The sequence below is a fragment of the Eucalyptus grandis genome, chromosome 2, assembly GCF_016545825.1.
Source record: "Eucalyptus grandis isolate ANBG69807.140 chromosome 2, ASM1654582v1, whole genome shotgun sequence".
Classification (NCBI taxonomy): Eukaryota; Viridiplantae; Streptophyta; class Magnoliopsida; order Myrtales; family Myrtaceae; genus Eucalyptus; species Eucalyptus grandis.
The window spans coordinates 36,261,216-36,288,129 of NC_052613.1; the positions used below are offsets into that span (position 1 = coordinate 36,261,216).

The 26,914-nt window shown below is 37.6% G+C and overlaps 1 protein-coding gene and 1 long non-coding RNA gene across 9 annotated transcripts; both read left to right on the forward strand.

Moving 5' to 3' along the window:
- The first annotated feature begins 10,253 nt into the window (after nt 1-10,253).
- On the forward strand, nt 10,254-17,270 carry LOC120290407 (disease resistance protein TAO1-like). Of its 8 annotated transcripts, none has more exons than XM_039306569.1 (8): nt 10,254-11,896; nt 12,064-12,359; nt 12,673-12,966; nt 14,024-14,183; nt 14,477-14,732; nt 15,065-15,420; nt 16,464-16,554; nt 16,654-17,270. In XM_039306569.1, exon 1 carries the CDS (start codon nt 10,346-10,348, stop codon nt 11,759-11,761), a length of 1,416 nt encoding a protein of 471 aa, XP_039162503.1. In that variant the 5' UTR covers nt 10,254-10,345; the 3' UTR covers nt 11,762-11,896; nt 12,064-12,359; nt 12,673-12,966; nt 14,024-14,183; nt 14,477-14,732; nt 15,065-15,420; nt 16,464-16,554; nt 16,654-17,270. The 8 variants fall into 8 exon arrangements, with proteins under 8 accessions (XP_039162503.1, XP_039162508.1, XP_039162509.1 ...); XM_039306574.1 differs by having other exon boundaries at nt 10,254-11,179; nt 11,273-11,896; nt 15,065-16,554; nt 16,654-16,962; XM_039306575.1 differs by having other exon boundaries at nt 10,254-11,179; nt 11,291-11,896; nt 15,065-16,554; nt 16,654-16,962.
- A 3,619-nt stretch (nt 17,271-20,889) lies between these two features.
- On the forward strand, nt 20,890-23,607 carry LOC120290409. The gene is made up of 3 exons (XR_005548394.1): nt 20,890-21,123; nt 21,205-21,453; nt 23,088-23,607. It is a non-coding gene; the product is annotated as an uncharacterized LOC120290409 (long non-coding RNA).
- Nucleotides 23,608-26,914: the final 3,307 nt, after the last annotated feature.

The following is a 26,914-nucleotide window of genomic DNA, read 5'->3' on the forward strand; positions in this document are numbered from 1 at the left end:
ACAAGATGCGATTCCATGGCGAGAAGATAGACGGCGTTCACCATTGTGGAGAAGATTTTGCGTTCCTTGACACCAAAATTTAATTATATTGTCTGCTCAATTGAAGAGTCAAAAGACATAGATGCGCTCTCTCTTGATGAATTGCAAAGCTCCTTATTGGTTCATGAACGAAGATGAACAGAAGTTTAACAAAGAGAGAAGCAAGTATTGAAGGCTTCACCAATACTCATTCCAACAATTTCAGAGGAAGGGGTAGAGGTAGAGGTAGAGGAAGGAAGATCGAAGAAATAGAGTTATTGGTAGGAATTTTAAAGCCAATAATGACCAATTTCAAGGCAAAGGCGGAAGAGGACGGATCCTAACAAATCTAAGGTAGAATGTTTTAGATGTCATAAATTTGGTCATTATGCATCTGAATGTTATACTAGCCGCCTAATAATAAAGAAAAGGCATAAAGTTCAAATTTTGTAGAAGAAAATGAAGTAGAAACATTGTTGATGGCTGTTCAAGATGAAAAGAAGCGCGACTCAAATATTTGATATGTGGATAGAAGTTGCAGATAACCACATGAGTGGAAGTAAGTCTTTTTTTTCTTATCTAAATGAAGATTTTCATTCATTGTGAGTTTTGGAGATCATTCTACGGTGAAAGTGATGGGAAAATGTGATATTAAGATAAGAACCAAGAATGGTTTTGTGGAAACGATCTCTAATGTGTTGTATATTCCTGACCTGAAAAGTAACCTATTGAGTGTTGGTCAATTACAAGAAAATGGTTATGTAATCACCATTCAGAGGTGCTTATGAAATTTATGATTCTATTAGAGGTGCTATTGCAGTTGTTCCTATGAGTTCAAATAGATTGTTTCCATTAAATATTAAAATATTCAATCTTGTTTGATGGCTGAAAAGAAAGATCCTTCATGGCTGTGGCATTTTCGTTATGGTCACTTAAGTTTTGGTGGATTGAAGACCCTCCAATAGAAAAACATGGTGACAATTCTTCCCTCAAATTATTATTCCTTCCCAAGCTCCGTTAAGAATGTGTTGTTGGCAAACAACATTGTTCTCAATTTTCAAAAAGAAGTCATGGATAGCAAATGATGTTTATTCAACATTTGCGGTCCTATAAACCCATCTTCTAATGGAGGTAAAAGATACTTAATTACCTTCATTAATGATTTTTGTAGAAAAACTTGGGTTTACTTTTTACAAGAAAAATCAGAAACTTTCTCCACATTTAAAAGCTTCAAAGCTCGTGTGGAAAATGAAGCAGGAAAGACCATTAAGGCCCTTTGAACAGATCGTGGTGGTGAATATTGCTAAAAAGAATTTAAAGCTTTTTGTGCAAAGCATGGAATTTGAAGAGAGCTTACTGCTGTATATACACCACAACAAAATGGTGTATCTGAGAGGAAAAATAGAACTATTCTCCACATGGTGAAAAACTTATTGGCAAGAGAAAGAGTTTCAAAGACTTTTTGGCCAAAAGCAGTAAATTGGAATATTCATGTTTTGAATAGAAATCTAACTTTTGATGTTCAAAATATGACACGAGAAGAGGCTTGGAGTGGGAGAAAACTGGTTGTAGATCACTTCAGAATCTTTGGATGCATCGCATATGCCCATGTCTTGAATGAGAAAAGGAAGAAACTTGATGACAAGACTGAAAAATGTGTCTTTTTCTTAGTGTAAGTGAAGTATCCAAAGCATATAAATTATTCAATCCACTAACAAAGAAGATTGTGACTAGTAGGGATGTTATTTTTTATGAAGAGAACACTTGTGATTGAAATAGGCAGCAGCCTACCCAAATTCTTTACGATAATGATGCTGAATAGGAGCAAATTTCAGCACCTTGTATGCCTAATAATTCATTAAATATGACTTCTACAGCTGTTGGAATTTCGCCAATAGACGCTGAAGTCAATGAAGAAGAAGCTCAATCTCTTCGCCGTGTTAGACGTGGGCTTGCTTGGATGGAAGACTATGAGGTAACTAGAATTGGAGATTCAATTACTCATTTTGCCTTGTTTCAAACTATGATCTTACAACTTTTGAGAATGCTGTAAAAAAAATGGTGAAAAGCGATGGATAATGAAATTAATTCCATAGAAAGAAATGATACTTTGGAGTTATCTGATCTTTCAGATGGACAAAAAACCATTGGTGTAAAGTGGGTCTTTAAAACAAAACTAAAAGAAAATGGTGAAGTTGACAAATATAAAGCACATTTGGTAGCCAAGGGATACAAGCAGCAATATGGGATTGACTATGCAGAATTTTTTTCTCCGATTTGCGAGACATGACATGATCGATTGGTGGTTGCATTGGCGGCACAAAAATTCTTGGCCTATTTTCCAACTAGATACCATATTGACATTATTGCATAGGTACTTGGAGGAATAGGTATTTATCAAGCAACCCCCTGGTTATGTTAATATTGGAAATGAGCATAAAATTTATAGATTGAAGAAAACTCTTTATGGGCTAAAACAAGCCCATCGGGTTTGGTATAGTCGTATTGAAACTTATTTTCTTAAAGTTGGTTTTCAAAATGTCCTTATGAGCATACGCTTTTTGTCAATATTGGAGATAAAGAGAAAATACTCATTGTTTGCTTGTATGTTGACGATCTTATATTTACTGGAAGTTGTGATGATATGTTTGAAGAATTTAAGAAATCTATAATGGATGAGTTTGAAATGTCTGATCTTAGTATGATATATTACTTCCTTGGCATAGAAGTGGTACAACCGGATGATAGAATCTTTATTTCTCAAAAGAAATATGTGGGAGAAATTTTGGACAAGTTTAGATGAAGGATTGTAATCCTATAAACACTTTAGTTGAGTTTGGCTTAAAGCTATTCAAAGATCATGAAGGGAGAAAAGCTGATAGCATACTTTACAAACAAATTGTGGACAGTTTGATGTATCTAACTACAACAAGACCAAACATAATATATTATGTGAGTTTAATAAGTAGATATATGGAGAATCCTACAGAAATGCATTTGTTAACTGCCAAGAGAATCTTTCGTTACTTGCAAGGAACTAGAGATTTTGGGTTATTTTACAATAAGGGTGAAAAGTTATTGGAAATTGTGATGAAATGTTTGAAGAATTCAAGAAATCTATAATGAATGAGTTTGAAATGTCCGATCTTGGTATGATGCATTACTTCGTTGGTATAAAAGTGGTACAATCAGATGATGGGATCTTTATTTCTCAAAAGAAATATGTGGGAGAATTTTTGATAGGTTTTAGATGAAGGATTGTAATCCAGTAAACACTCCATTGAGTTTGACTTAAAGCTATTTAAAGATCATGAAGGAGGAAGGTTGACGGTACACTTTACAAACAAATTGTAGGCAGTTTGATGTATCTAATTGCAACAAGACCGGACATAATGTATTATGTGAGTTCAATCAGTAGATATATGGAAAATCCTATAGAAATGCATTTGTTAGCTGCCAAGAGAATCCTTCGTTACTTGCAAGGAACTATAGACTTTGGGTTATTTTACAAGAATGGTGAAAAGTCCAATTTGTTAGGATTGACTGATAGTAACTATGCAGGAGATCAAGATGATAGGAGGAGCACTTCGAGTTATGCTTTTATGTTTGAGACATGTGCTATTTCGTGGTCATTTAATAAGCAGCCAATTGTCACATTGTCAAGTACATAAGCTGAATTTGTTGCTGCAACAGCCAGTACTTGTCAAGCTATTTGGCTAAGAAGAATTCTTGAGGAGCTGCAATTCAAATAACCAAGAGCTACTAAAATTTTTTGTGACAACAACTCAACAATCAAACTCTCCAAAAATCATGTGCTACATGGAAGAAGCAAGCACATTGATGTGAAGTTTTATTTCTTGAGAGATCTTAACAATGATGGAACAATTGATCTAATTTAATGCAGGAGTGAAGATCAAGTTGTTGATATATTCACCAAGGCCCTCAAGATGAAGTCATTTGTGAAGCTCAGAAGGTTACTAGGTGTTTGCATGTTGAAAAACAGTCAAGACTTTAAACTGAATGTTAGTAAACATCAGTTTAAGGGAGGGATTGTTGAAATAATAGTTATTTCTTTTTGCAAGTTTTGCTAATTTGGTTCTTCGATTATTGAAGTTAGTGGAGTCGGTTGTCATAGTTTTTAGGTGTTAGCGGAGTAAGTGCTTTTATACAGAACATGGATAATTATGGGTTCTATTTTAGTGATGTTTTATGTTATGTATTTGTCTTTTGTAAAAGACTTCGTTGTTTTGAATGAAAGAGGAAGTTTCAGCCTCATCTCTCCTCTCCTTTAGCTTTTCTACATGCGCAACCATATATATTTATATATAGAGTCCCAATTCTGTAGAAACTATCTTGCAAATAATAGCAACAAATATTCTTAAACAAGTGACCTTGTGATTCGGTAATAAAAATGGTTTTAATCGATGGTAAAACATACCCCATGTAATCCAAAATCAAGTCATTGTGCACATTATAAATATTGTAGCCCCGAATGGAAGCTTTTATTTATTTATTTATGCTGATTGTGCACATAATAGAAAGAATAATGATGAGGTGACGGCACCGTTACTCCTTGGAGAGTAACGTTGCTCCCAACCACAAACTTAGATTAAAAAATAAATTAAATAAATAAGAAAATAGAAAAATCCTAAGGAATTGAAGAGAGTTTTATTGAAAGCATTATCAACATGAAATAATTTACATTTCATGTAGAAAGACCAGTCCAAACATTTTTATTATAAGACAAATAAATTAGAATTTCTATTGACAACATCACTATTTAAAACATTCTTCACACTTGCAGTCATGAAAAATTATATTCATCATTTAACAAAATTGAAACAATTACCAAAATTAGCCCTTGAATATTTATTTATACAACTTAAAACACTGATAAATTCAACTTGAGCCAAAGCAATCCAAGTCAACTCAAAGATCATTTTGTAACTATCCAAAATTGAAATTTATTTTAAAATGTATAGTATATTGAATTTGTTTGATTAAATTTTTTGCCTCACTTCACTTTTTTATATTTTGTATAGCCCAACTTTTTCATCATGCTAGTCAAATTTCAATTTAACACATCTTAACTAGATAAGTATATATTGTGTCTACATTCAACAACACAATGAGACTGATTGTAGTATACATAATTTTTCACTTATTCGATAATGTCTTGGAATGTAATTAAATTAGTGAAATACACATGTGGATTACTAAGATGACTTTCTTTATATCAATAATATGTGAAAATATTGTTGCAAGTACACTATGAAGAATTGAGTTTTACATTTAAATAGTTAATCAAAGCTGTTAAAAAAAAAGTTCACAGGCATAAGTATATTTCCCTTTCGTTAATTTTTATTGACTATTTGAAAAAAAAAAAAAAAAAAAAAACTGTCCAAATTCTGAGAAAATTTTGTCCACGTTCTTTCTGAAATGTGTGTGGTTGAAAAGGCACCGTTACTCATGGAGAATAACTGTGCTGTCAGCCCAGCAACGTCCTAATAGAAATTGTAGCTCAAAGAGTATGTATTCCTTATGTAGCTTTGGCATTCATTTTACTAAAAAAGTAATACAGGATAAAATTATGCAATATTAATGAACGAAATAATTTTAAAAAATCTCTCCACCCTACATAAAAACATCTCCATGCACCATTGTAGAGGATAAAGAGGTTGTCTCGTTCATCCACTTTGTCCCTTTATGCAAATCATCTCTACTTCCTCAATTCTTATAATAGCTCGATGGGCAAAATTTTATTTATATATGGAATGAGGAAAAGCAAAACAGATTTGAATGCAAAAAAAGGACGAAGGAGGGAGAGCCTCGACAAGCAATCAATGGAGAAAGAAACACCAGGAACTTTTTACAGGAATACGTAATTATCAACGGCCGAGATTTAATACCTGTCATCCAGCAATTTAGAACCTTAATAAAGACCCAAACATGAGGAAGAAAGAGGAGATAGGTAGGGACCATGGAACTCTGTAGCCTAACCTTCGTTAATGCCTTAACTAAACAGCTTCTTGTCTGCCGTGATGAGGTTTTGGATGATGAGGTTTTAGTCTTAAACCAGCTTCTTGTCTGCCATTATTAGGAGAAGGAACGGAAAGAACAACAATAGAGATGGATGGGCATTACGTAACATTTATGCACACTATAACACTAGGACATGTAAGTATATATTAAATTCCACCTATCTAAACGGCAAGTGGGCATATTGAAGTTAGGTTGCTCCTCTTTAAATGGGATAAAACAATAAACATGTATATTTTTTGACCAAGGAAGCTTTGCTATGATATAATCTATAATATAATCATTTTTTTTTTTTTTGGTGATCGAGGATCCGCTGAAACCCTTGTCAGTTTATGCCGATTTGGGGTCTCACGGGCCTCAACGATGGAGGCCCAATAGCGACTATACCTCGGGGGAAACTGGTTTAGCAACCCATCGCCGAGGCCCCCGCTTTTGTCGCTAACAACGTAGGGTTTGAACCCTTAACCTTCTTCGCTAGAGGAGAGATCTCAACCAATTATGCTGCCCATGGGTGGGTTATGATATAATCATTGTTGCTTGGTAAAAGGGGAAAAACAAATTGAAGCTTGAAGGTTTGCAATTCAATTTGATCCATAACCACCCGGTTTTCTTGTCCATCTAATATAATCTGATTATATATTCTTGGTAGAGCATATCTAGGTGATAATGGCAGAATTGAAGAGAAACTAACAATTTTAAAAAAAAAAAAATTTATCATCATTTAAAAATAAATTTTTTTATAGAGTGTTTTTGGACACTCATTGAGCAATCGACGGCGAAAATTTTGCAGCTTTCAATGTATGGGCTCGTGTTGCGCAGAATAGTAGTTGGGACCCATATGATCAGTGTTTAATGATGATACATTTACATAGATTAAGTTTACATAACAACTGCTCCACGATTTGATAACGGGATGGGTTCATGTGACTACATCAACGAAACCATGATGCCATATGAGCTATGTGATGTATGGTGATGGCGGATGGGTGCATTTGTGAATTATGTGATGGGAGTGGTGAGAGAGAACTGATGAACAACAATAAAGTAGAAGTTTCGGGGTTGGGTTGGATACAGGCCCACTTCGAACTTTTGGTGGCTCTAAAGATAAGTGTTGCAAAAATCCTAAAATTTATTACGAAAATACAATTAAGTTCTAAAATTTGCAAAAAATATAATTAAGTACTAAAACTGGTTAAGATATTTCAATCAAGTCTTAAACTCAACGCCGTCAAATTTCCTAACGGAATTTTTTTTTAACTATTCGCCATGTAAGAGAGAGAAATGATTAAAAAAGCCACGTCTCGTGCCACGTCAGCTTTTATGTTAGGAAATTTGACAGTGTTGATTTTAGGACTCGATTGAAATATTTTGACAAATTTTAGGACTTTATTGTACTTTTGCAGGTTTTAGGACTTAATTATATTTTCTTGACAAAGTTTTAGGACTTCTCCAAGCACTTATCCCTGGCTTTAATGATTCCAAGACTTTGGTCCCATTTCCGACCAACTTGCTTAAGAGAAATTGAGGCAACATAAATGAAATTAAATCAAATGAGACGCGATGAAATGCAATGGCAGCTTCTTCCGATAAAAGAAAAGAGCACTTTACTGCTTAATAAGTCCATTGATTCACTCTATCATTTGATGCTGTTGTCCTAGACGGAAGAACGTCTATTTCCTCTCCGCTCTATACACTTCGTGTCAACCCTTCAGGACACTCTTGTTTAGTCCTCTGCTGCTCACAAACCAAGCCATGCCCATCGCGGAGCTCTTTCTTGTGCCTTTCTTCAGGTGTTGTTCGATAGGTTGACCTCTGTCGAGCTTCTCAACTTTGCCCGGCGCGAGGGAATTGATACGCGGTTGAAGGACTGGGAGCAGATGCTGAAGAGTATCCAAAAGGTGCTGGATGATGCAGAAGATAAGCAACTCACCGACCAAGCCTGGGTGAAGTTGTGGCTAGAAGATCTTAGAAACTTGGCCTACGACATTGAAGACTTGCTTGATGAGCTCGTCATAGAATCTGTTGAAAGCAAGTCAAGACAGGACCCAGCACTAGCAAGGCACATTCCCTTCTTCCCAGTTGTTGCTTCAAATTGAGCCAGAGAGAATTCACATTCAACCACGAAATGAGATCCAAGATAGAAGAGATGGATGCCACATTACGGGAGATCACGAAGAGAAAAGATAATCTGAGCCCCATAGAGAATAACGGAAGCAATCAACAAACCACTTACCAGGTAAGCCAATTCCAACAACACATTTGACTGAAAATTGTTTTGTTGGGAGGGAGGATAAAATAATGGAGATTCTCAAATTGCTAACCGGAGAAGAAGACGATAGACCATGTACAGATATAAAAGTAATTCCCATAGTAGGGATGCCGGGTCTTGGGAAGACGGCTTTGGCTCAGCAAGTCTTCAATGATGCTAGAGTCACCAACTATTTTGATGCAAAGGCATGGGTTTGTGTTTCCGATGATTTTAACACGCTTGCTATTACAAAGAGTATCCTACAAAAAATAAGTTGCTCTTTGTCTTGTGACAATAAGGACCTGGATTGGCTTCAAGATGAGCTCAAACGAAACCTTTCGGGAAGAAGTTTCTTGTTGTTTAGATGATGTTTGGAATGAGAGCTATAAAAAAAAAATGGATTGACTTCTTGAAACCTTTTCAATCGGGGAGTGAAGGGAAGCAAAATCATCATCACGACCCGTAACTTCCTAGTTGCTAAAATAGCCGGTGCTAGACCCTATACCCTTGAAGAGTTGTCACAAGATGCTTGCGTGACTCTGTTTGCTTTTCATGCTTTTGGAGTCGGAAATTTTGATGATTATCCTTATCTTAAAGAATTAGGTCTCCAAATAGTGAAAAAATGCAAAGGGTTGCCATTAGTTGTGAAGACATTGGCTGGATTGCTACGCACTAAAGTTAGTTCCCATGAATGGCAAGCTATATTGGACAGCAAGATTTGGGATCTACCAAAAAAAAGAAATGACGTTCTTCCGGCTTTAAAACTTAGCTACCTCGATCTTCCTTCTAATCTGAGGAGATGTTTTGCTTACTGTGCTATATTTCCCAAAGACTATGAAATTCAGCGGGACGAGTTGATTCACTGGTGGATTGCGGACGGCTTCGTGAATGAAAAAAAAGCAAAGAATCAATGGAATGTAGGTTTGAATTATTTCAATGAGCTAGTAAATAGATCGTTATTTCAAAAGTCGAGTAGCAATGAATCACGATTCCTAATGCATGATCTTGTGAATGACTTGGCAAAGCTAGTTGCAGGTGCACCCCATTATTGTTCAGAGGAATTTGAGTTTGATGTATCTTTAGTTCGTCATGCCTCATTCCTTCCAAGTGATAACATTGTGCCAGAAAGACTCAAGATATATCGTCGGATGCAGAAACTTAGGAGCTTTATATCGTTAAATAAGACATATCATTTTTCCCGTGTGTCCCGAAAGTGCTATGTGACTTGTTGTCCGAATTCAAGTACTTGAGGGTGCTTTCATTGAATTACTATGTCATCAACGAGTCCCGGATTGCATAGGCAAATTGAGGCACCTAAGGCACCTTAATCTGTCACATACTCATATTAGAACGCTTCCAAAGTCAATTGTTGCATTGCACAACCTAGAAGCTTTGATGTTGCAGGGCTGTGAATACCTCATTGAATTACCTAAAGGTATGGAAAAATTGATCAATCTAAGATTTCTTGACATTACCAACACAAGAAGCCTAGAAAAGATGCCATTGTATGTAGGTAATTTGGTGGGTCTTGAGATGTTGTCGAAGTTCATAGTGGAAACAGGAAATGGGTCGAGGTTGAAGGAGTTAAAAAACCTGGAGAACCTTAGAGGGGAATTGTGCATCTCTGATTTGCATAAGGTCCAAGAAGTCGAGGATGCCAACGATGCCAATTTATGCATGAAGAAGGGAATATGCCGGTTGACCATGCAATGGAGTATAAATTTTGAAATTTCCCGAAATATAGATCTTGAAGGACAGGTCCTTAACTCTCTTCGCCCTCACCAAAACCTTGAAGATCTCACAATATCCTATTATGGTGGCCTAGAATTCCCGTCATGGTTAGCAAGTCCCTCATATGTTAACCTTGTGTGTTTACATTTACATGGGTGTCGGGGGGTCAAAGCATTACCATTGCTTGGGCACCTAACTTCACTGGAAGAACTGTACATCGAAGGTTTAAATTCAATATGCACGGTAGGGTCTGAATTTCATGGAAGTAACAATCATTTTCCATCCTTATTAACTTTGGAATTCAAGGGCATGCTGATATGGGAGGATTGGTCTCATTGCATCGACACTGAAGAAGTTGGAGTTGTATTCCCCCGTCTTGACCATCTCGTCATTCAGGATTGCCCTAAGCTGAAAGCTTTGCCAGCTTTCATTAGCCTTCCATCTCTCAATGAATTAGAATTCAAAGGTTGTAATGAGGGGGTGCTGCAGAGTTTGGTAAGCTTGACATCTCTAACTGCTCTAACCATAAATGATGTTGTTGAACTGACTTGCTTAAATCACGGACTCGCAAGCTCCTTGATCAAGCTAGAGGAGTTGGAGATTAGAGAATGTACAAAGTTAAGATATTTGTGGCAAGACGGAGATGCAATTCGGACTCTTCGTTGTTTGAAGAGGTTAGTTGTACACAATTGTCCGGAATTCATATATTTTGTGGCTAAAGAAGGAGATATAGAGCTGCCTGGTAATCTCAAGACTATCAAATTGATGAAGTGCGTCAATTTAGAGAAGCTTCCAAGCACAATGCACACTCTCTCCTCTCTTAGAGACTTGACGATCTATGAATGTCCAAAACTCTTATCCTTCCCAAAAACAGGTATACCTACATCAATGATATCATTAAATATCGAGTGCTGCGAGATGTTGCGATCTTTACTTAGAGGATTTTTACCCACAACTCTCAAGAGACTTGGCATTTATGACTGCGGGGGGGTGGAGTCACTCGCGGAGATAAATCTAGATCCTCTTCAGTCTCTTCAAGAGATTCAAATTGTGTGTTGCGAGAATTTGATAAGCTTACCCCAGGGTCTGCACACTCTGTCTCAGCTCACTTCCTTGGTGTTGTCTGGTTGTCCTGCTTTGGAGGTAGAGTGCTTCCCTCCTCTTCCTCCCAGTATCTTGGAATTTTTTCTGTATAGCTGTCCGAAGATAAAATCGTTACCTAATCAATTGTATCAGCTCACATGTCTCCGAAAGCTGTCAATTTGGAGGTGTGAGAGATTCACGCGCTTTCCCAACGGAGGATTGCCGCCCCAGCTATGGGAACTTGAGGTGACTCAATGTGAGAATATGAAGCAACCAGTGAGGGAGTGGCTCACCCCTCTCACCTCCCTTGGAAGGCTAAATATCGACGGTAGTGCGGGAGGAGTGGGAGAGGAGGAGGATCTTGTGCTTCCGCTCCCTTCCTCTCTGCTCCATCTCTCTATCCATGATATGGGGAAAGTGGAAAGACTGTCCAGCAGTCTCCCTCCCTCTCTACAGAACTTATGGATCCAGTGTTGCCTGAAGCTGAGGGAGTTGCCCCAGGATAGCCTCCCTCCCTCCCTCGAAGAACTCCTTTTATACAATTGCCCAATTCTAGAGAAGCGATGCAAGAAAGGGACCGGCTGCTATTGGCCCCTCATTTGCGAAATCCCACAAATTACATTAGGCATGTATATAGGCTGAGGCCTGGCTCTTTCATCATCTATGTCCTTCCCCTGTTGTTGTGTGCACCTCCATCGCCACCGCTGCTTCGGCTCTCCACTCCGTCGTCGTCCTCACCTCCATCTCCATCTCATGAATATATTCCAATTAAAACAGGTAATCAATCTTTCCGATCACTACTCTTCAATACTCGTAGTCACTTCTCTTCTCAGATTTGGCATCACTTCCCCTTCTCCCTTTTTAACTGCTTCTTCCCATGTTTTCATCGCTCCAGCCAAAATTTAGATTTCTCAGCTACTTTTTTTTTTTGGCATTCTGAGCAGTTCTCCGAACTCCTCCGATTCTTTCGTTCTCGCTGTGCTCCGCCTCATTCTCCAAGATTCTCTAAATCTTGCTCGCCTTTCAAGTTACATTGGAATTCCCATCGGTGAAGTTTGCCGGTACCATGCCTAGAAGAAGATGCTGCTGAAGGTGGGGACCCTGAGATGTGAGATTGCTTCTCATTGTAAAGACGAAGAGGGGAGATGCCAACTGCAGGCTCATCTATCATTAGCATCTTTGACCTTTTTGTGGGAACTCTTTCCCATGATGGTTCTCAAATTACTCGCTGGGGATAGAGGTATGTATATATGTTCTCTTTCCCTGTTTATTAAGTATATGTTCTCCCTGATATTCAATCCATTGGACATAATTTATATGATAAATAAATAGCAAAAAGACAAGTTTTGAAAATGTTTGAAAGTTGCATCGCATCGAAAAAGCGTAGCTCAGAACTTCAGATGGATAGAGCAAGTTCATGTCATGTTAATGGCAGGTAGGTGCTTTAAATCCTCTTTCCTGCTTTAGTCTGGAAACTCCATTCAAACACATTTACAAAGTTGTGGAATGTGCCTGAATACTCTGATTCCGATATGTGAAAATTACTTTTGCAGCATTTACCTGAAGTGGAAGGAAGTCGGTATCAACTCTCTGTCTGCATTTACTGATGCAAAGTAATTATTCCCACACAAGCAATCTTCTCATTTCTGAGCATACTGTGGCGCACATTGGAATCTATGGGGGACACGGATTTTATTGCAGCTTATCCCTCTATTCCATCATTTTACTCACCATCCAAGATTAAGGAATGGATTAGTTGGTTTGAGTACAGACACAAATATTCCTATTCTGCTTCATGAAATCAAAGAAGCATCGCCCTGGAGTCGCTGGCTGGCAAAGTTTAAAGGGTAAGTAAATTTGTTATTTCTTTTGATTGGCTGTTTAAAAGCTGCTTAAAAGGTGGGTAATGATCATGGGTTATAATCAGAATCTAAAAAGAATTTCTTCTGAACGATTTAGCATATTTCCGCATATCCGACAAATTATCCATGTTCTACTTGTTCATTTCTAGCATCTTATCAAAACACACGTCAATGATTTAAAATTTCTTGAATGTTATGTTGTTTGTTATCATTTCCCTAGTTATCTCATTGATGTGATTACGTCCACCTTTTGTTGTGCATGTGTAACGGATTAGTTCCATGCAAGGGGAATGTTAAGTTATACTTTTTATATGCGTTGTTTGGCAAGTTTTCTAACAGCTTAAGCTTTTAAAAATGTATTTGTCTAACATGCAGCAATCAAATCAAACAACATGACCAATCAGCCAACCCTATGTTCTTGTTTGGTTTGAAGACTTTCTTATATGGATTATAAACTTCTCAAAAAATCATTGAATTACAACAAGATTTAAAGCCTTGACAGTTAAAAGCCTCTGATATGCCAGCGAACTTCAGCTTATTAAATCTGTTATTCGTAGTGTGGTTAAGTATTAGCGTCAACTCCTTTTGTTGCCCAAGAAAGATTTTGAAATGGTTGGCGAAAGTGTAGAGAACCGTCTGTCCTCCTAAGAAGTTTCGAGGCCTTGGTATTCAAAGACTGGATTTGTAAAATCTTGCTTGCATTTTAAAGTGTGTGGAGTATTTTGTTGAGGTGAAGTCTCTATGTTTTTCCTGGCTCTAGAGCTATTATCTTGACAGTAGACCAGATGCTACTTATGCTTTGAAGAAGTTATTAAAAGTTAAGAATATTTTGAAGCCCCACATTAGATATATAGTCAGTAATGGAGATAATATTTCTCTTAATTTGATTTGTGACACCATACTGGGATCTTGCCAGAATCATTTCTCAAGGAGAATAATTTATGAATCTTCTCTTCCTCCGCAGGCCAAAGTATCTGCTGTAATTTATAACTCTCATTGGAAACATTATGTTACTTAAAAAGGGTGTTTTTAATTTTTGCAGACAACAATTGGGCAAAACTAGGGGCTGTGAAAAATGTCCCTTCCATCATCGTGTCCTTCTCCTTTGTTGTCTGCACCTTAATCACCTATGCTTCATCTCTCCACTCCATTGTCCTCAATTCCATCACCGTCTCCATCTCACGAAGATGTCTTAAAATCAGGTATCAATCTTGCCATTTACTACTCCTCCTACTCTCTACTCTTCTACTCCTAGTCACTTCTCTTCTCAGATTTGGCATCGGTTCCCCTATCCATTGAAACGCTTCGCATAATTTCTTCGATCCAACAAAAATGAAATAAAAATCTGGGGTGTTATTAATGGACTATTGCATTTAAATTTGGATTCTCAGCTTATTTCTGCATTCTATCAGTTTTCTGCACTCATTCAATTCTTTTGTCATCACTGTGCTCTGTCTCATTCTCCAAGATTCTCTAAATCTTGCTTGCCTTTCAGATTACATTGGAATTCCATTGGTGAATTGTGTTGGTAAGACCCAGTGACCTATAGAAAGGTCTATATACCCTTCCTTCACCATCGCCTCACTGGTATTAAGTCTAGGAGGAGAAGATGCTGAAGGGGACCCTGGATGTGAGATTGCTCCTCATTGTAGAGACAAAGGGACATGGCACTACGGGCTTTGTTCTTCAGATCTGACTTTTGTGGAAGCTTTTCCATGATTAGTCGGTTCTCAAATTACTCATGGAGATAGGTATGTATATATGTTTCCTTTCCCCATTCAATAAGTGTCTGTTTTGCCCTGATGTTAGATGAATCTAAAGTCTGGACATAATTTATATGATAAGTTGATAGCAAAGACAAATTTGAAAATGTTTAAAAATTGCATCTCCTTGAAAAAGTGTAGCCAGAACTTCAGATAGATAGAGCAAGCACATTGTCATGTTAATGGCAGTTAGGTGCTTTAAATCTTCTTTCGTGTTTTAGTCTGAAAGTTCCATTTGAACACATTTACTAAGTTGTGGAATGTACTCGACTAGTTTCCCTTATATCTCTGATTATGATATGCGGAAATTACTTTTGCAGCATTCACCAGAAGTGGAAGCAACTCAGTGTTAACTTTGTGTCTGCATTTACCGATACAAACTACTTATTCCACACATGCAATCTTCTCATTTCTGAGCATACTGTGGTGCACATCAAAATCTATGGGGGACAGATTTATTCCACCTCAACCCTTCCATTCCGGCATTTTACGCAGCATCCAAGATTAAATAGTGGTTTAGTCGGTTTGAGTACAGACACAAGTGAAGGCATTTTTGTGTCCTGGATAGCACTCGATGATATCTTTGTCTATTGTTTATTCTGATAATTATTTATGTTCTGCTTCATGGAATCAAAGATGCATAGCCTTGCAGTCACAGGTTGGCAAAGTTTAGAGGGTGGGTAGATTTGTTTCCGCTATTTCTTTTCACAGGCTGTTTGAAAGACATGGCTAATGATCATGGGGTATAATCAGAATCTGGAAAGAATCTCTTCTGACGGATTAGCAAATTGTCTGCATTCTACTTGTTCATTTCTAGCATTGTATCAAAGCATATTAATGGTTTAAAATTTCTCATCTTTTATGTTTCTTGTTATCATCTGCAGCTATCTCATTGATGTGATTACGTCCACATTTTGTTGTGTGTGTCTTAAGGGATTGGTTCTACGCAAGGGGAATGCTGACTTATACATTATATGTACATTTGTTTGGTCAAATACGTTCTATATACATTGCTTAGCACGTTGCTTAACAGCTTACGGTGTTTTTAGAAAGGAATTTGTCTAACATGCAGCAATCAAATCAAACAGCTTGGCCAATCGTATGTTCTTATTGGTTCTTTCTTCCTGTAATTGTGGTTTGTCTGGAAGACTTTCAGACAAGGATTGTAAGCCTCTATAAAATCATTGAATTACAAATAGATTTCAAGCTTGGACAGTTAAAAGCCGCTCATATGCCGGCGAACTTCAGCTTATTGTCTCTGTCATTCGTAGTCTATTAGTGTCCACTCTTTTTGTTTCCCAAGAAAGTTTTTGAAATGTTCGAGCAAAAGTGTAGAGCTTTCCTTTGGAATGGAGATCCTTATGCCAAAGAGGGAGCAAAAGCTAGATGAAACACTTTTTGTCCTAAGCAGTTTGGAGGACTTGGCATTTGAAGATCGGATTTGTGAAATCTTTTTGTAGTTTAAATTGTCTGTGGAGTATTTTGTTGAGTTGTGGGCTCTAAGTGTTTTGCCTGGCTCTCTAGCTATCATCTTGACTGTAAACCAGATGCTACGTATGCTTGGAAGAGTTTATTAAAAGTCAGGAACATTTTGAAATCCCACATTATACAAATAGTGGATAATGGAGATAATATTTCTCTTTGGTATGAATTCTGGCACTATGCCGGAATCATTCTCGATAAGAATAATTTATGAATCTTCTGTTCTCTTCTCTGCAGACCAAAGGATCGACTGCAATACGTTAACTCTCATTGGAAATGCCTGCTGCTAGGTCTGAAGGGTTGGTTCCCATACAAGCTGCAATTTGTGGTGTGTTTTTCCTAGTTCCTCAGCTGCAAATAAAGTTGTTTTTTGCACAGCTTGTTCAAATAGTTGCCTTAACTTTTTTGTTGCATGGGATATTGTCAGAAACAAGGATGCTGATGTTGGCTGGGACAAACTTGGGTGGTTCTTCCCTAATGTGCCAAGATTTAGCTTTTTTTTTTTGGGTTAGTAATACATGATAAACTTCCCGCTGTCGAGAGGATTTACAGTTGGTCTGTTGAGAGTAACTAGATCTCTCTCTCTCTCTCTCTCTCTCTCTCTCTCTCTCTCTCTCTCTCTCTCTCTCTCTCTCGTTCTGTGATCTACGTATTGAATATTGCTCTCATCTGTTTATTGAGTGTAGTTTCTCCCCAATCAATTATGGAGAAAGGTGCTGCAGCTTTGTTCGATTCATCTGAGGTCCTGGATTTTACGATTGTGAATTCGGTTTAGATGAAACGAGCTGCTCAGAGAAAGATTTTCAGAAGTGTCTATCGCAGTTTATCTGGAAACTACTGCATCTATTTTATCTTGAAGTCCATGTTGCCTTTTCAGGTGCCTCCTTGGATGTTTAATGAAATCAAAATTATGAAGTTCTGTTAAGCATAGTGTTGAGAATTGCCTTGGTCTCAAAATAAGATTGGCACCAATGAGCATCATAGATTGTGTTGCTTGGAATCTGACTCTGTGAAAACTATTAGCTAGAGTAAAGATTTGTCTGACGTGGTGCTTATTGTTGCTCTTTGGTGTGTAGAATTGCATGTTTTGCTCTGTCGTCTATATGCTTGTGATACAGATGTCAACTTCAACCCTCTTGTTTGGGGTCCAATTCTTTATGAGGTCCAATTTCTATATCACTGGCCTTCGCATTTCTTCAAATAGTTCTTGAGGAAGGACCCCAATCCATGAAAGGGAGTTGCTACAAGAGTAAGAGAGTAAACACTTATTTAACTACAAGATTCATTGAGAGATTTTACCACATTCTACTCTCTTCTTTTTTAACCGGTTAATGGTAATTTCATTTAGTTATGTCTGCATGAAATTCGACTTCCGAAATTCTGCTCTCTCTCGTAGATATTCGTCATTTCGTCCTCACGGAATCATGGAGGGTGTTCGGGGTGTTCGCGTTTGTGCTTACTTTTCATTTAATGAAAAGCGTGTTTGCCGATGAAGACCTGTTCCAAGAAGCAGCCCTACGTCTTGGACAAGAAAAATCTAACTTACGTAGCAAATAGCCCACTTCAAAGTTCAAACTCGTGTCCTTTAAACAATGTTGAAACAATAAATACAATTGTGAAAAAGGAAATAACTTGAGAAACTTGGCTATATTTTAATATGATTTAAATAGAGTGAATTGGTATTCTCATAGCGTTTTTGCGCTCGTATTTGCTACATCCGGATAATAAGGTCTTATGCTAGCGCTGTTACTTAGAAAAATCCTGAGGACTACAACTTCTCATATTTAGCAGCTTAGATGATTAATACCATGCACATTTTCCAAAGTTAGCACAACATCAGTTGACACAGCAATCACACACATGTACAGCGAACAACGAATGCACGCGACCGGCATTTGAGATATCCAAGCACACATAAACAACAAGCAACACAGTACGCCTATATGTCCAAATTTGTACGCATTTCAATTGACTATATACAGGAAACCCAGTAAGTCACAACCGGCGCCTCTTCAATTGCACATCAAAACATGTGCAAACAGAATTCAATAGGAACTTTAACTAGCAGAAGGCGAGGTGCTGTCACCGAGAAAATGGGATGGCGTCGTCGGCCGGTGGAATTCGGGCTCGCGGTGAGGGGTTAGGCTTTGAAGGGCCAGAGTGTCTGAATTGGAGCGGAAGTGGACGAGCTTCATGGATGGGCTGGAGAGTGATGGGCCTGGTGTTTATTCATCATTCACTTATTTTAATATAAACACATGTTCGATTTGTCCGTCAAAAACTCAAGAGTCAATGATAAGCAATACTTTTCCTCATTTAAGTATCGAATTCCATCGTGAGATTGAATATTTTCAATCAATTATTGACATAACATTACATGTCCGACTTATTGATTTTAATTCCAAAAGGTTGAAGAACGTTGAATAAATGTCCTAGAATAAGCAAACATCGGAGGAATTATTGGGGTAAATGGGATTGATTAACAATGGCAAATCTGAAAGTAAGGCTGCCAAAAACGGAATGATGTACACAGGTTACACAACCAAAAAAATGTCAAATTCCATTTCCCCACTAATTATTTCACTGATATGATAAGCAAAAGTGTTTTTGACTTTATGATAAAATCCCAAGTCAACTTCCACGGGCAAGTCCGCATGAGTACTACCTTTCTCCAGTTTTCGATTGCCTGCACGTGACCTTTATTTAGCCTTTTTATACTTTCTCTAAACTCAAAGAAAAAGTCGGCCACTACACACTCGAATGACCAAGACGATCATTTCGATCTATCCCTGTCCTAAGATGCCCTTCTTCCATAAGCAATAATCTTATTTTCAAATTCTGCAGTTTTTCATCGTAATCCTCCTTTCTTCTGCAACTCATTTATTTCGTTCCCTAATGTCATAGACGACAGCAAACCATTGAACAAAACTGGTCATCCCCATGAGCCCATGCCCTATACAAAGGCCTCCCTTTGCAAACCTGATTCAGCAGTTCTAGACTAGGTAAGTATACAATCTACATCCTTCACAATTTACAAATTTGAGAATATGGGAGCAAATAAAACAAAGAAGGAGAACTCGAATAATCAATATCGTATACTTGTGCCTAACCTAGCAACGACCAATGTTGGTAAAAAATTTCTGACGTGAGTGCTGACCATCCTACGTAACACGACCGTCACATTAACGATTTCCAGTCAAGATTAGCCGAAAGAATTAAATTGGCAAAATTGAAAAATTTAGGAATGAATTTGCCGCTATAGGTTTAAGTTTTTCTAGACAATTATTCGAATTAGAATTGTATACTACTTCCTACATTATAGAATTTTGCTTGAATAAATATTTTCATTTATGTTTTGTTGAGTCTTCTCATATTTCCCTATAGAAACTAAGATTTATGAAATATTTTGTCTCGCTTTCTAGGCTATGATTCTTCATTTGTTGTTGTAAAGTATACTACCCTATACATTTGAAGTCATCACATAGTACTTAAATTCAATGAAATTTTCATTTTCTTTTTGGAAATTGTGTGTGACATTTTACCAAAAAAATTAATAAATATATTGTACAAATATCATCTAAACTTAATGTACAAATGTCAATTTAGTCATAAATCTTTCAATTTAGCCAATTTAGTTATAAATATTTTGATAATTTGCTAATGTAGTCATTTGGATCACTTTTGCTTGGAAATTTTGAATGTGGACACTAATTTTTCCACGAGACATAGCCAGCACTAGTGTAGACAAATTTTTAAAAAATTGGAAATTTTTTGAATAAATTTTCTTTTGTTTTTTTTTTTTTTCATTGTGGCTAATGTAAGCTTGCGAGCCATCGCTGATTGTGGGGACGATCGAAGTGTGATTCTAGTAAATATAATGTGTGAACTCAGCAAAAACACATTGGATTGAATTCATTTCCATACAAGAGATTCTTGTCCTAATCTAGCAATACTCAAAATCAAATTTATGTTGCAAGAACACTGAACTTAGATCTAAACCGAGGTAGAAATGTATCAAAGTGCATAGTTCCTAGATCCATTCTTAATACAACACAATAGGACTTAAGGAACGCCCATACATCAAGAACCGATCAACAAACATACTTAAACAATGAAGAAATCGATGCAATTGAATTGTCGATGAGCTTATTTCAATAACAAGGAGGTCTCAGTTGCGAACACAATAGGCAATCAAACATTGTAATGTGCACGATTTTGTTTCCAACGTTCAGGGTGACAGAGAGAGAACAACAGTGGGGAGAGGGGGGCCGGTTCCAATGAGGTGAACCGAGCTCAATTCAAATCTTTATGGGTTTCACCAAGTTTGGCTTAATGGGTTTTATTATAACTTGATGGGCCTAGTGTGGCCTGGGCTGGTCTTGTGGATCGGTGGGTTGAGGTGAATTGGGCCAGGTGGTTGATGGGCTTGACTTGTGGTCGGGGCTGCACTTGTCGATGGACCGAGCTAGGTTGGAACAAGGTGATCATACCGGGCTAGAGCGATGGGCTTTGATGGACCTGGTGCTTCATTATGTTTATTTTCTATTCTATTTTTTTCATTTTTATGTTTTCATTATTTATTTATCTTTATATTATACATAGTTTTACAAAAAATGCATGTTTGACTTGTCAGCGAAAATTAAGATATTAATAGCTGCACCACCCGCAATTATCCGTATTTCTGGGCTCGCAAGGCGAAGGTAAATAAAGCTACTTCGCGCTTTCCTTATTTTAACTCTTGTTCGTCGCTTTCCGCGGGGTTCTCTTCTCATCCACACAAGGTAATTTCTTTAGTTCAAAATTAGCCTTCGTCGGGGACGAGTCAGTCAGTAGTCAGCTGCATTTCCTCGGTTAAACGCGGCCTGTAGATTGATCTCATTAGCCTGAACGAGCAACGGTTTCTCTAATTTTTGTCCTTATTTTTTATAGCTTCCGTTGAATTCTATAGTGGATTAATTGTTTCTAACCTTGTTTGTAGACATGGTGTCTGCTGCAACGTTTCATGGGGCGTAGTCTATAAACCCTTCCTTCACCGTCGCCTCGCCGGTATCAAGTCTAAGAGGAGAAGATGCTGAAGGGGGGGACTTTGGATGTGAGATTGCTCCTTATTGTAGAGACGAAGGGGAGATGCCACTGCAGGCTCTGCTGTTGTTAACATCTTTTGAGTTTTTGTGGAAACTCTTTGCTATGATTAGAGTTGGTTCTCAAACTACTCATGGGGGAAGAGGTGTGGATATGTGTTCTCTTTCCCTGTTCATTAAGCGTCTGTTTTTCCCCTGATGTTGCAATCCACTAGATGTAACAGACATAATTTGTATGATAAGTTAATGGCAAAGACAAGTTTGAAAATGTTTGAAGGTTGCATCGTATTGAAAAAGTGTAGCTCAGAACTTCAGATGGATAGAGCAAGTTCATGTCATGTTAGTGGCAGTTAAGATGCTTTATATCCTCTTTCCTGTTTTAGTCTGGAAACTCCATTTGAACACGTTTACTAAGTTGTGGAAAGTGGAAGGAACTCGGTACTGACACAAAGTACTTATTCCCACACGCAATCTTCTTGTTTCTAAGCATAATGTGATGCATATCTAGATCTATGGGGGAAACAGATTTATTGTGCCATTCCAGTGTTTTACTCACCATCCAAGATTAAGGAATGGTTTAGTCCGTTTGAGTACAGACACAAATGAAGGCATTTGCCATCCCAGATAGCACTCAATCAAATTTTTTCCCATTGTTCATTTTGATTGCGATTCAAATTCTGCTTTGTGGAATCAAAGATGCATAGACCTGAAGTCACTGGTTGGCAAAGATGAAAGGGTAGGTAGATTTGTTTCTGCTTTTTCTTTTGTCAGGCTGTTTGAAAGACACTGGTAATGATTATGGGGTATAATCAGAATCAAGAAGGAATCTTTTCTCAAGGATTAGCATACTGTCTGCATTTTTACTTATTTTGTTAAATTTCCAATAGATTGTCCACTTTCTACTTGTTCATTTCTAACATGTACCGAAGCACATGCAATGGTCCATAATTTCTTGCCTATTATGTTGTTTGTTCTCCTGTTCCATGGTTATCTTATTGACATAATTACGACCACATTTTGTCATATGTGTCTAAGGAATGGGTTCTACTTGAGGGGGAGTGTTGAGTTATGGATTATGTATACATTGGTTGGCATGTTTCCTAACAAGCTTTTAGGAAATGCAACATGCAGCAATCAAATCCGACAGGATGACCAATCAGCTAACCCTATGTTTTTGTTTGTTTGTTCTTCTAGTGATTTGGGATTGTCTGGAAGACTTTCAGACCAGGATTGTTGGCATTGATTGAATTACAATGGGATTTAAAGCTTGGACAGCTAAAATACTCTCATATGCCAGCTGACTTCAGCTCATTAAATCTATTGTTCATAATCTGGTTAACAAATAGTGTCAACTCTTTTTGTTGCCCAAGAAAGTTATTAAAAAGATTGAGCAAAAGTGTAGAGCTTTCCTTTGCAAGGGAGACCCTGATGCAAAAGAGGGATCAAGAGTTAGATGGGACCCTGTCTGCCTTCCTAAGCAGTTTGGAGGCCTTGGCATTTGAAGACTGGCTTTGTTAAATCTTGCTTGTATGTTGAGGTGTCTGTGGATTATTTTGTTGAGGTGTGGGTCTCTATTTTTTGCCTCGCTCTGTAGCTACCGTTTTGACTGCTAAGCAGATGCTACCTTGGAAGTTATTAAAAGTCAGGAATACATTGTAACCCCGCACCAGATATATGGTGGGTGATAGAGATAATTTGGTATGATCTGTGGCACCATACTGGAATCTTGCCGGAATCATTCTCAAGGTGAAGAATTCATGACCCTTCTCTTCCTCTGCAGGCCAAAGTATCTGCTGTAATTCATGACTCTCATCAAAAGTGGCCCGCTGCTAGGTCTGAAGAGTTGGTTTCCATCCAAGGTGCAGTTTGTGGTGTGAATTTTCCTATTTCCTCAGCTGCAGATGAAGCTGTATGCAAAGCTTCTTCAAATGGTTGCTATAACTCCTTTGTTGCTTGCAAAATTGTTAGAAGCAAGAGTGCTAATGTTGACTGGCAAAAACTTGTGGATTCTCCCCTAATGTGCCAAGAGCTGGCTTTTTTTCTTGGTTAGTAATACGTGATAAACTCCCCACTTTTTAGAGGATTTACAGTTGGTGTGTTGGGAGTACTAGATCTCTCTGATTGTTCTGTAATATAAGCATGGAATCTTGCTCTCATCTATTTTTCAAGTGTAGTTTCTCTAATCAAGTATGGAGCAAGGTGCTGCAGCTTTGTTGGATTCATAAAACTCCTAGAGTTTGGGATTATGAATTTGGTTTAATATAACAAGCTGCTCAGGGAAAGATTTTCAGAAGTGTCTATTAGAGTTCATATGGAACCACTGTATTTGTTATATCTTGAGTCCATGAATAGTTCGTATCATATACAGGTAGTTCCTTTGGATGTTGATGTAATCAAAATTATCAAGCTCTTTGTTATGCATAGTTTTGAGAATTGCCTTGGTCTCAAAATAAGATTGGCATTGGAAGCATATAGGCTGTCTCATGCTTGGAATCTAACATTGCGAAAACTATCCAGCTAAAGGTTTATTTTCTACCCAAAAAAAAAGAAGTAAGCTTTGTTTTAAGTTGTGCTTATCGTTGTTTTCCGGTGTGTATAGTTGCATGTTTTTGCTCCATGTCATCTCTATGCTTGTGATGGCAGACGGATGTCAACTTCAATCACTTGTTTGGGGTCCAATCTTCATGAGTTCCAATTTCTATGTCACTGGCCTTCTCATTTCTCCATATAGTTATTAAGGAAGAAACCCAATCAATTAAAGGGATCTCCTTTTTTTTTTTCCGTTCCAAGAGACTTTACAGCATTTTAGTCTTTCTTCTTCTATTTTCAATTCATATTAATTTCACTGGGTTGCATCTGCTAGAAATTCTACGTTCAAATTGATCTTTTGCTTATAATTCTTCGTCTTAATTTCGTCTTCATTTTAATGAAGAGATAAATTTGGAATCATTGATGGCGTTTGTGCTCGTGCTTACGTTTATCCAACAGAAAGCAAGTTTGCCGATGAAGGCCTTCCGAGATCCAGCCCACGTCTTTGACATGAAAATCCAACTTAGGAAGTACTTTGCCCACTTGAAACTCGGGGCCTTTAAATTGTCAAAAAACACTAAAAGATAATTAAAGTAGGAAATATGGTGATGACATGGTTAAATTGGTAGTCTTACAGCGTAGAATTGGGAAGATTGTGCGTACTTGCTGTCATCATATTTTCGAAGTCTATATAATGACTTCTACTAGCAGCGTTCTTAGATCAATCCTAGTAATAAATACAACTCGTTATTTATGAAAGTGATTTTTTAGGTTCGTTTGGTTTTTTTACTGCAAGTCTTTGTATTATAAGGTCTTGTTGCGAGAAAAGAAAGCGGAATAGAAGGAATGGGAGAATTTTGCTAATAATTCAATTAATGTGCAGGAAAAAAGCCAAGAATAAAAGAGAAAAAAAAAATATCACTGTGGGAGAATTTGGGGTTAAAAAGTTGACAGTAAAGCGTTAACAAGTACTGGTCGCATAAAGTTGCAACGATGAGTCTCAACTTTTCGTATATTTACTCACAAATTTCACGATCACCCCTAAACACATGGATTACTAATCACGGAATTATGAGGACTCAGATAAGAATGAAGGATTTCATCTCCCTCGAGAAGTACAGAAAAACCCTATTAGAAGGTCCATATACCCTTCCTTTATCATCGCCTCACCGGTGTTAAGTCTAGGAGAAGATGCTGAAGGGGGACCCTCGTTTTACTTAACGTGCAATTTGCTAGATGAAATCTAAAGTCTGCACTTAATATATATATATATATATATATATATATATATGACAAATAAATAGCAAACACGAGTTTATGTAACATCCCAACAAATGTGCTGGTACAGTGATAAAGAGGCGAAGTGATCGGGTTGACCCAAGAAAGTTGTAAGGCCACATGAACAAAGTTCAAGTGAAAGCTGTGAGGTCACATGTACAGTCATATATATCCATATTTGTTCTTTTCCTCACTTTTGATAGTGTTTTTTCCATTGGTGGAAATGTTTTCTTGAACTAGTTTATTGTTCATGAAGCAAACATCAGAAAATTCGAAAAACGTCGAAAAATCCGGAAAACGTTTTCCTAGAAGTTATATTTCGTGACTCGAATGAAACTCAATGCTTCATTTGTTTTTATGGAAAATGAATGATTGAGAAAATATTTTTTTATAAATAACCGCTTATATTGTTTAAAATAATTAGTCAATGAAAAATATTTTCGGTATTGATAATAATTTATTTTCAAACATTTCCGTGAAAGGTGAATATTATTTTTAGGAAAATATTTTTCTAATCATTTTTTTTTTTTTTTTGCGAAACAAATGGAGTCTTAAGAAAATGACAATTTCTATTGGAAAGTCAGAGACAACTGTATATAACTCAAAGAAACTGGAAGGCCGATGGTTTTTTTTTTTTTTGGTAAGAGGTAAGAATAATATAGCTAAAGAACCAAAGAGTTACACAAAGGCACAACAACCAACCGACTCCAGGCATACACTCAAGCTGACACAGGCGTCAAACTGAGTGGACGGGAGGCGGATGGACTGCAAAGAAGAAAAGAAGCACCAGCAACAAAAGGCCAAACATATGGCCAAGAGAAAGGAACAGGCAAGAGCCAAGAGCCCGGGAGCCACAACCTGCCAAGACGATAAACAAGGGGGGGGGGACCCAAAACAGCCGAGGCACCAAGGCATCCGAAAGAGGAGCATACTGATGTAACGAGCCACAGATTAATAACAGAGTTATTCAAAGATTGCAGGATGGATTCCCCAGGCCATTTGGATCCTTCGGTTACACGGATTGTCCGGGATTCTTGAAAACGTGGAGACTCTATCTTTGACAGCTTTCCGAAGATTTTCTTTGAGGGCGGGCAGGAATAATGTCTGATTCCGAAAGATTTTCTGGAAGGCCGATGGTTCGTAACGAAAACTTCAATAAAACAACAAAATAAGGTGGTGGATATACAGGATATCTTCATGGTTGGAAAGTAACGATGGGCTATCTACGAGGATGCTCCGTTTATCTAAAACAGAATTGCGGGAAACTGAAGGATCAATGATTTGCATCAACAACTTTCGATCAGAATTCACCCTGACCTCATTCCAACAACCTACATCGCTACCCATCCAGCATATCGAGTCACTTATCGGAGCAACACGCTTCTGAAGAAAAACAAATCGTCTTCGAACTACAAAAGAAAAACACGCCCGCAAAGGCCAATTCAATAAGACAACCACGTGTGAAATTTAGCTCCATTACAAGACAGTTCTTTTGTTTCTTGGGCCAAGTAAAATGAATGAAACCAGCTAGTTTCCCAGTTACGGTGATTGAGACGCTTAATATGGACAGAGAGTATCAAAAGCACAAACGGCAAGAGCAGTTTCAAACCCCCGGAGCATAGATACGGATTCAACGAGATAGAGAGCCAGAATTAGAAGAAAATGAGGGCATCCTAATGAGAAATCTATCCAAAACTTCACGCAAACAAACCACTGAATCCAGTATCCACAACAGGATCAAAGCAGCACAATTCAACATCAGCCAGCGTCACCGTCTAAGTCAAACACATGAATGATGCC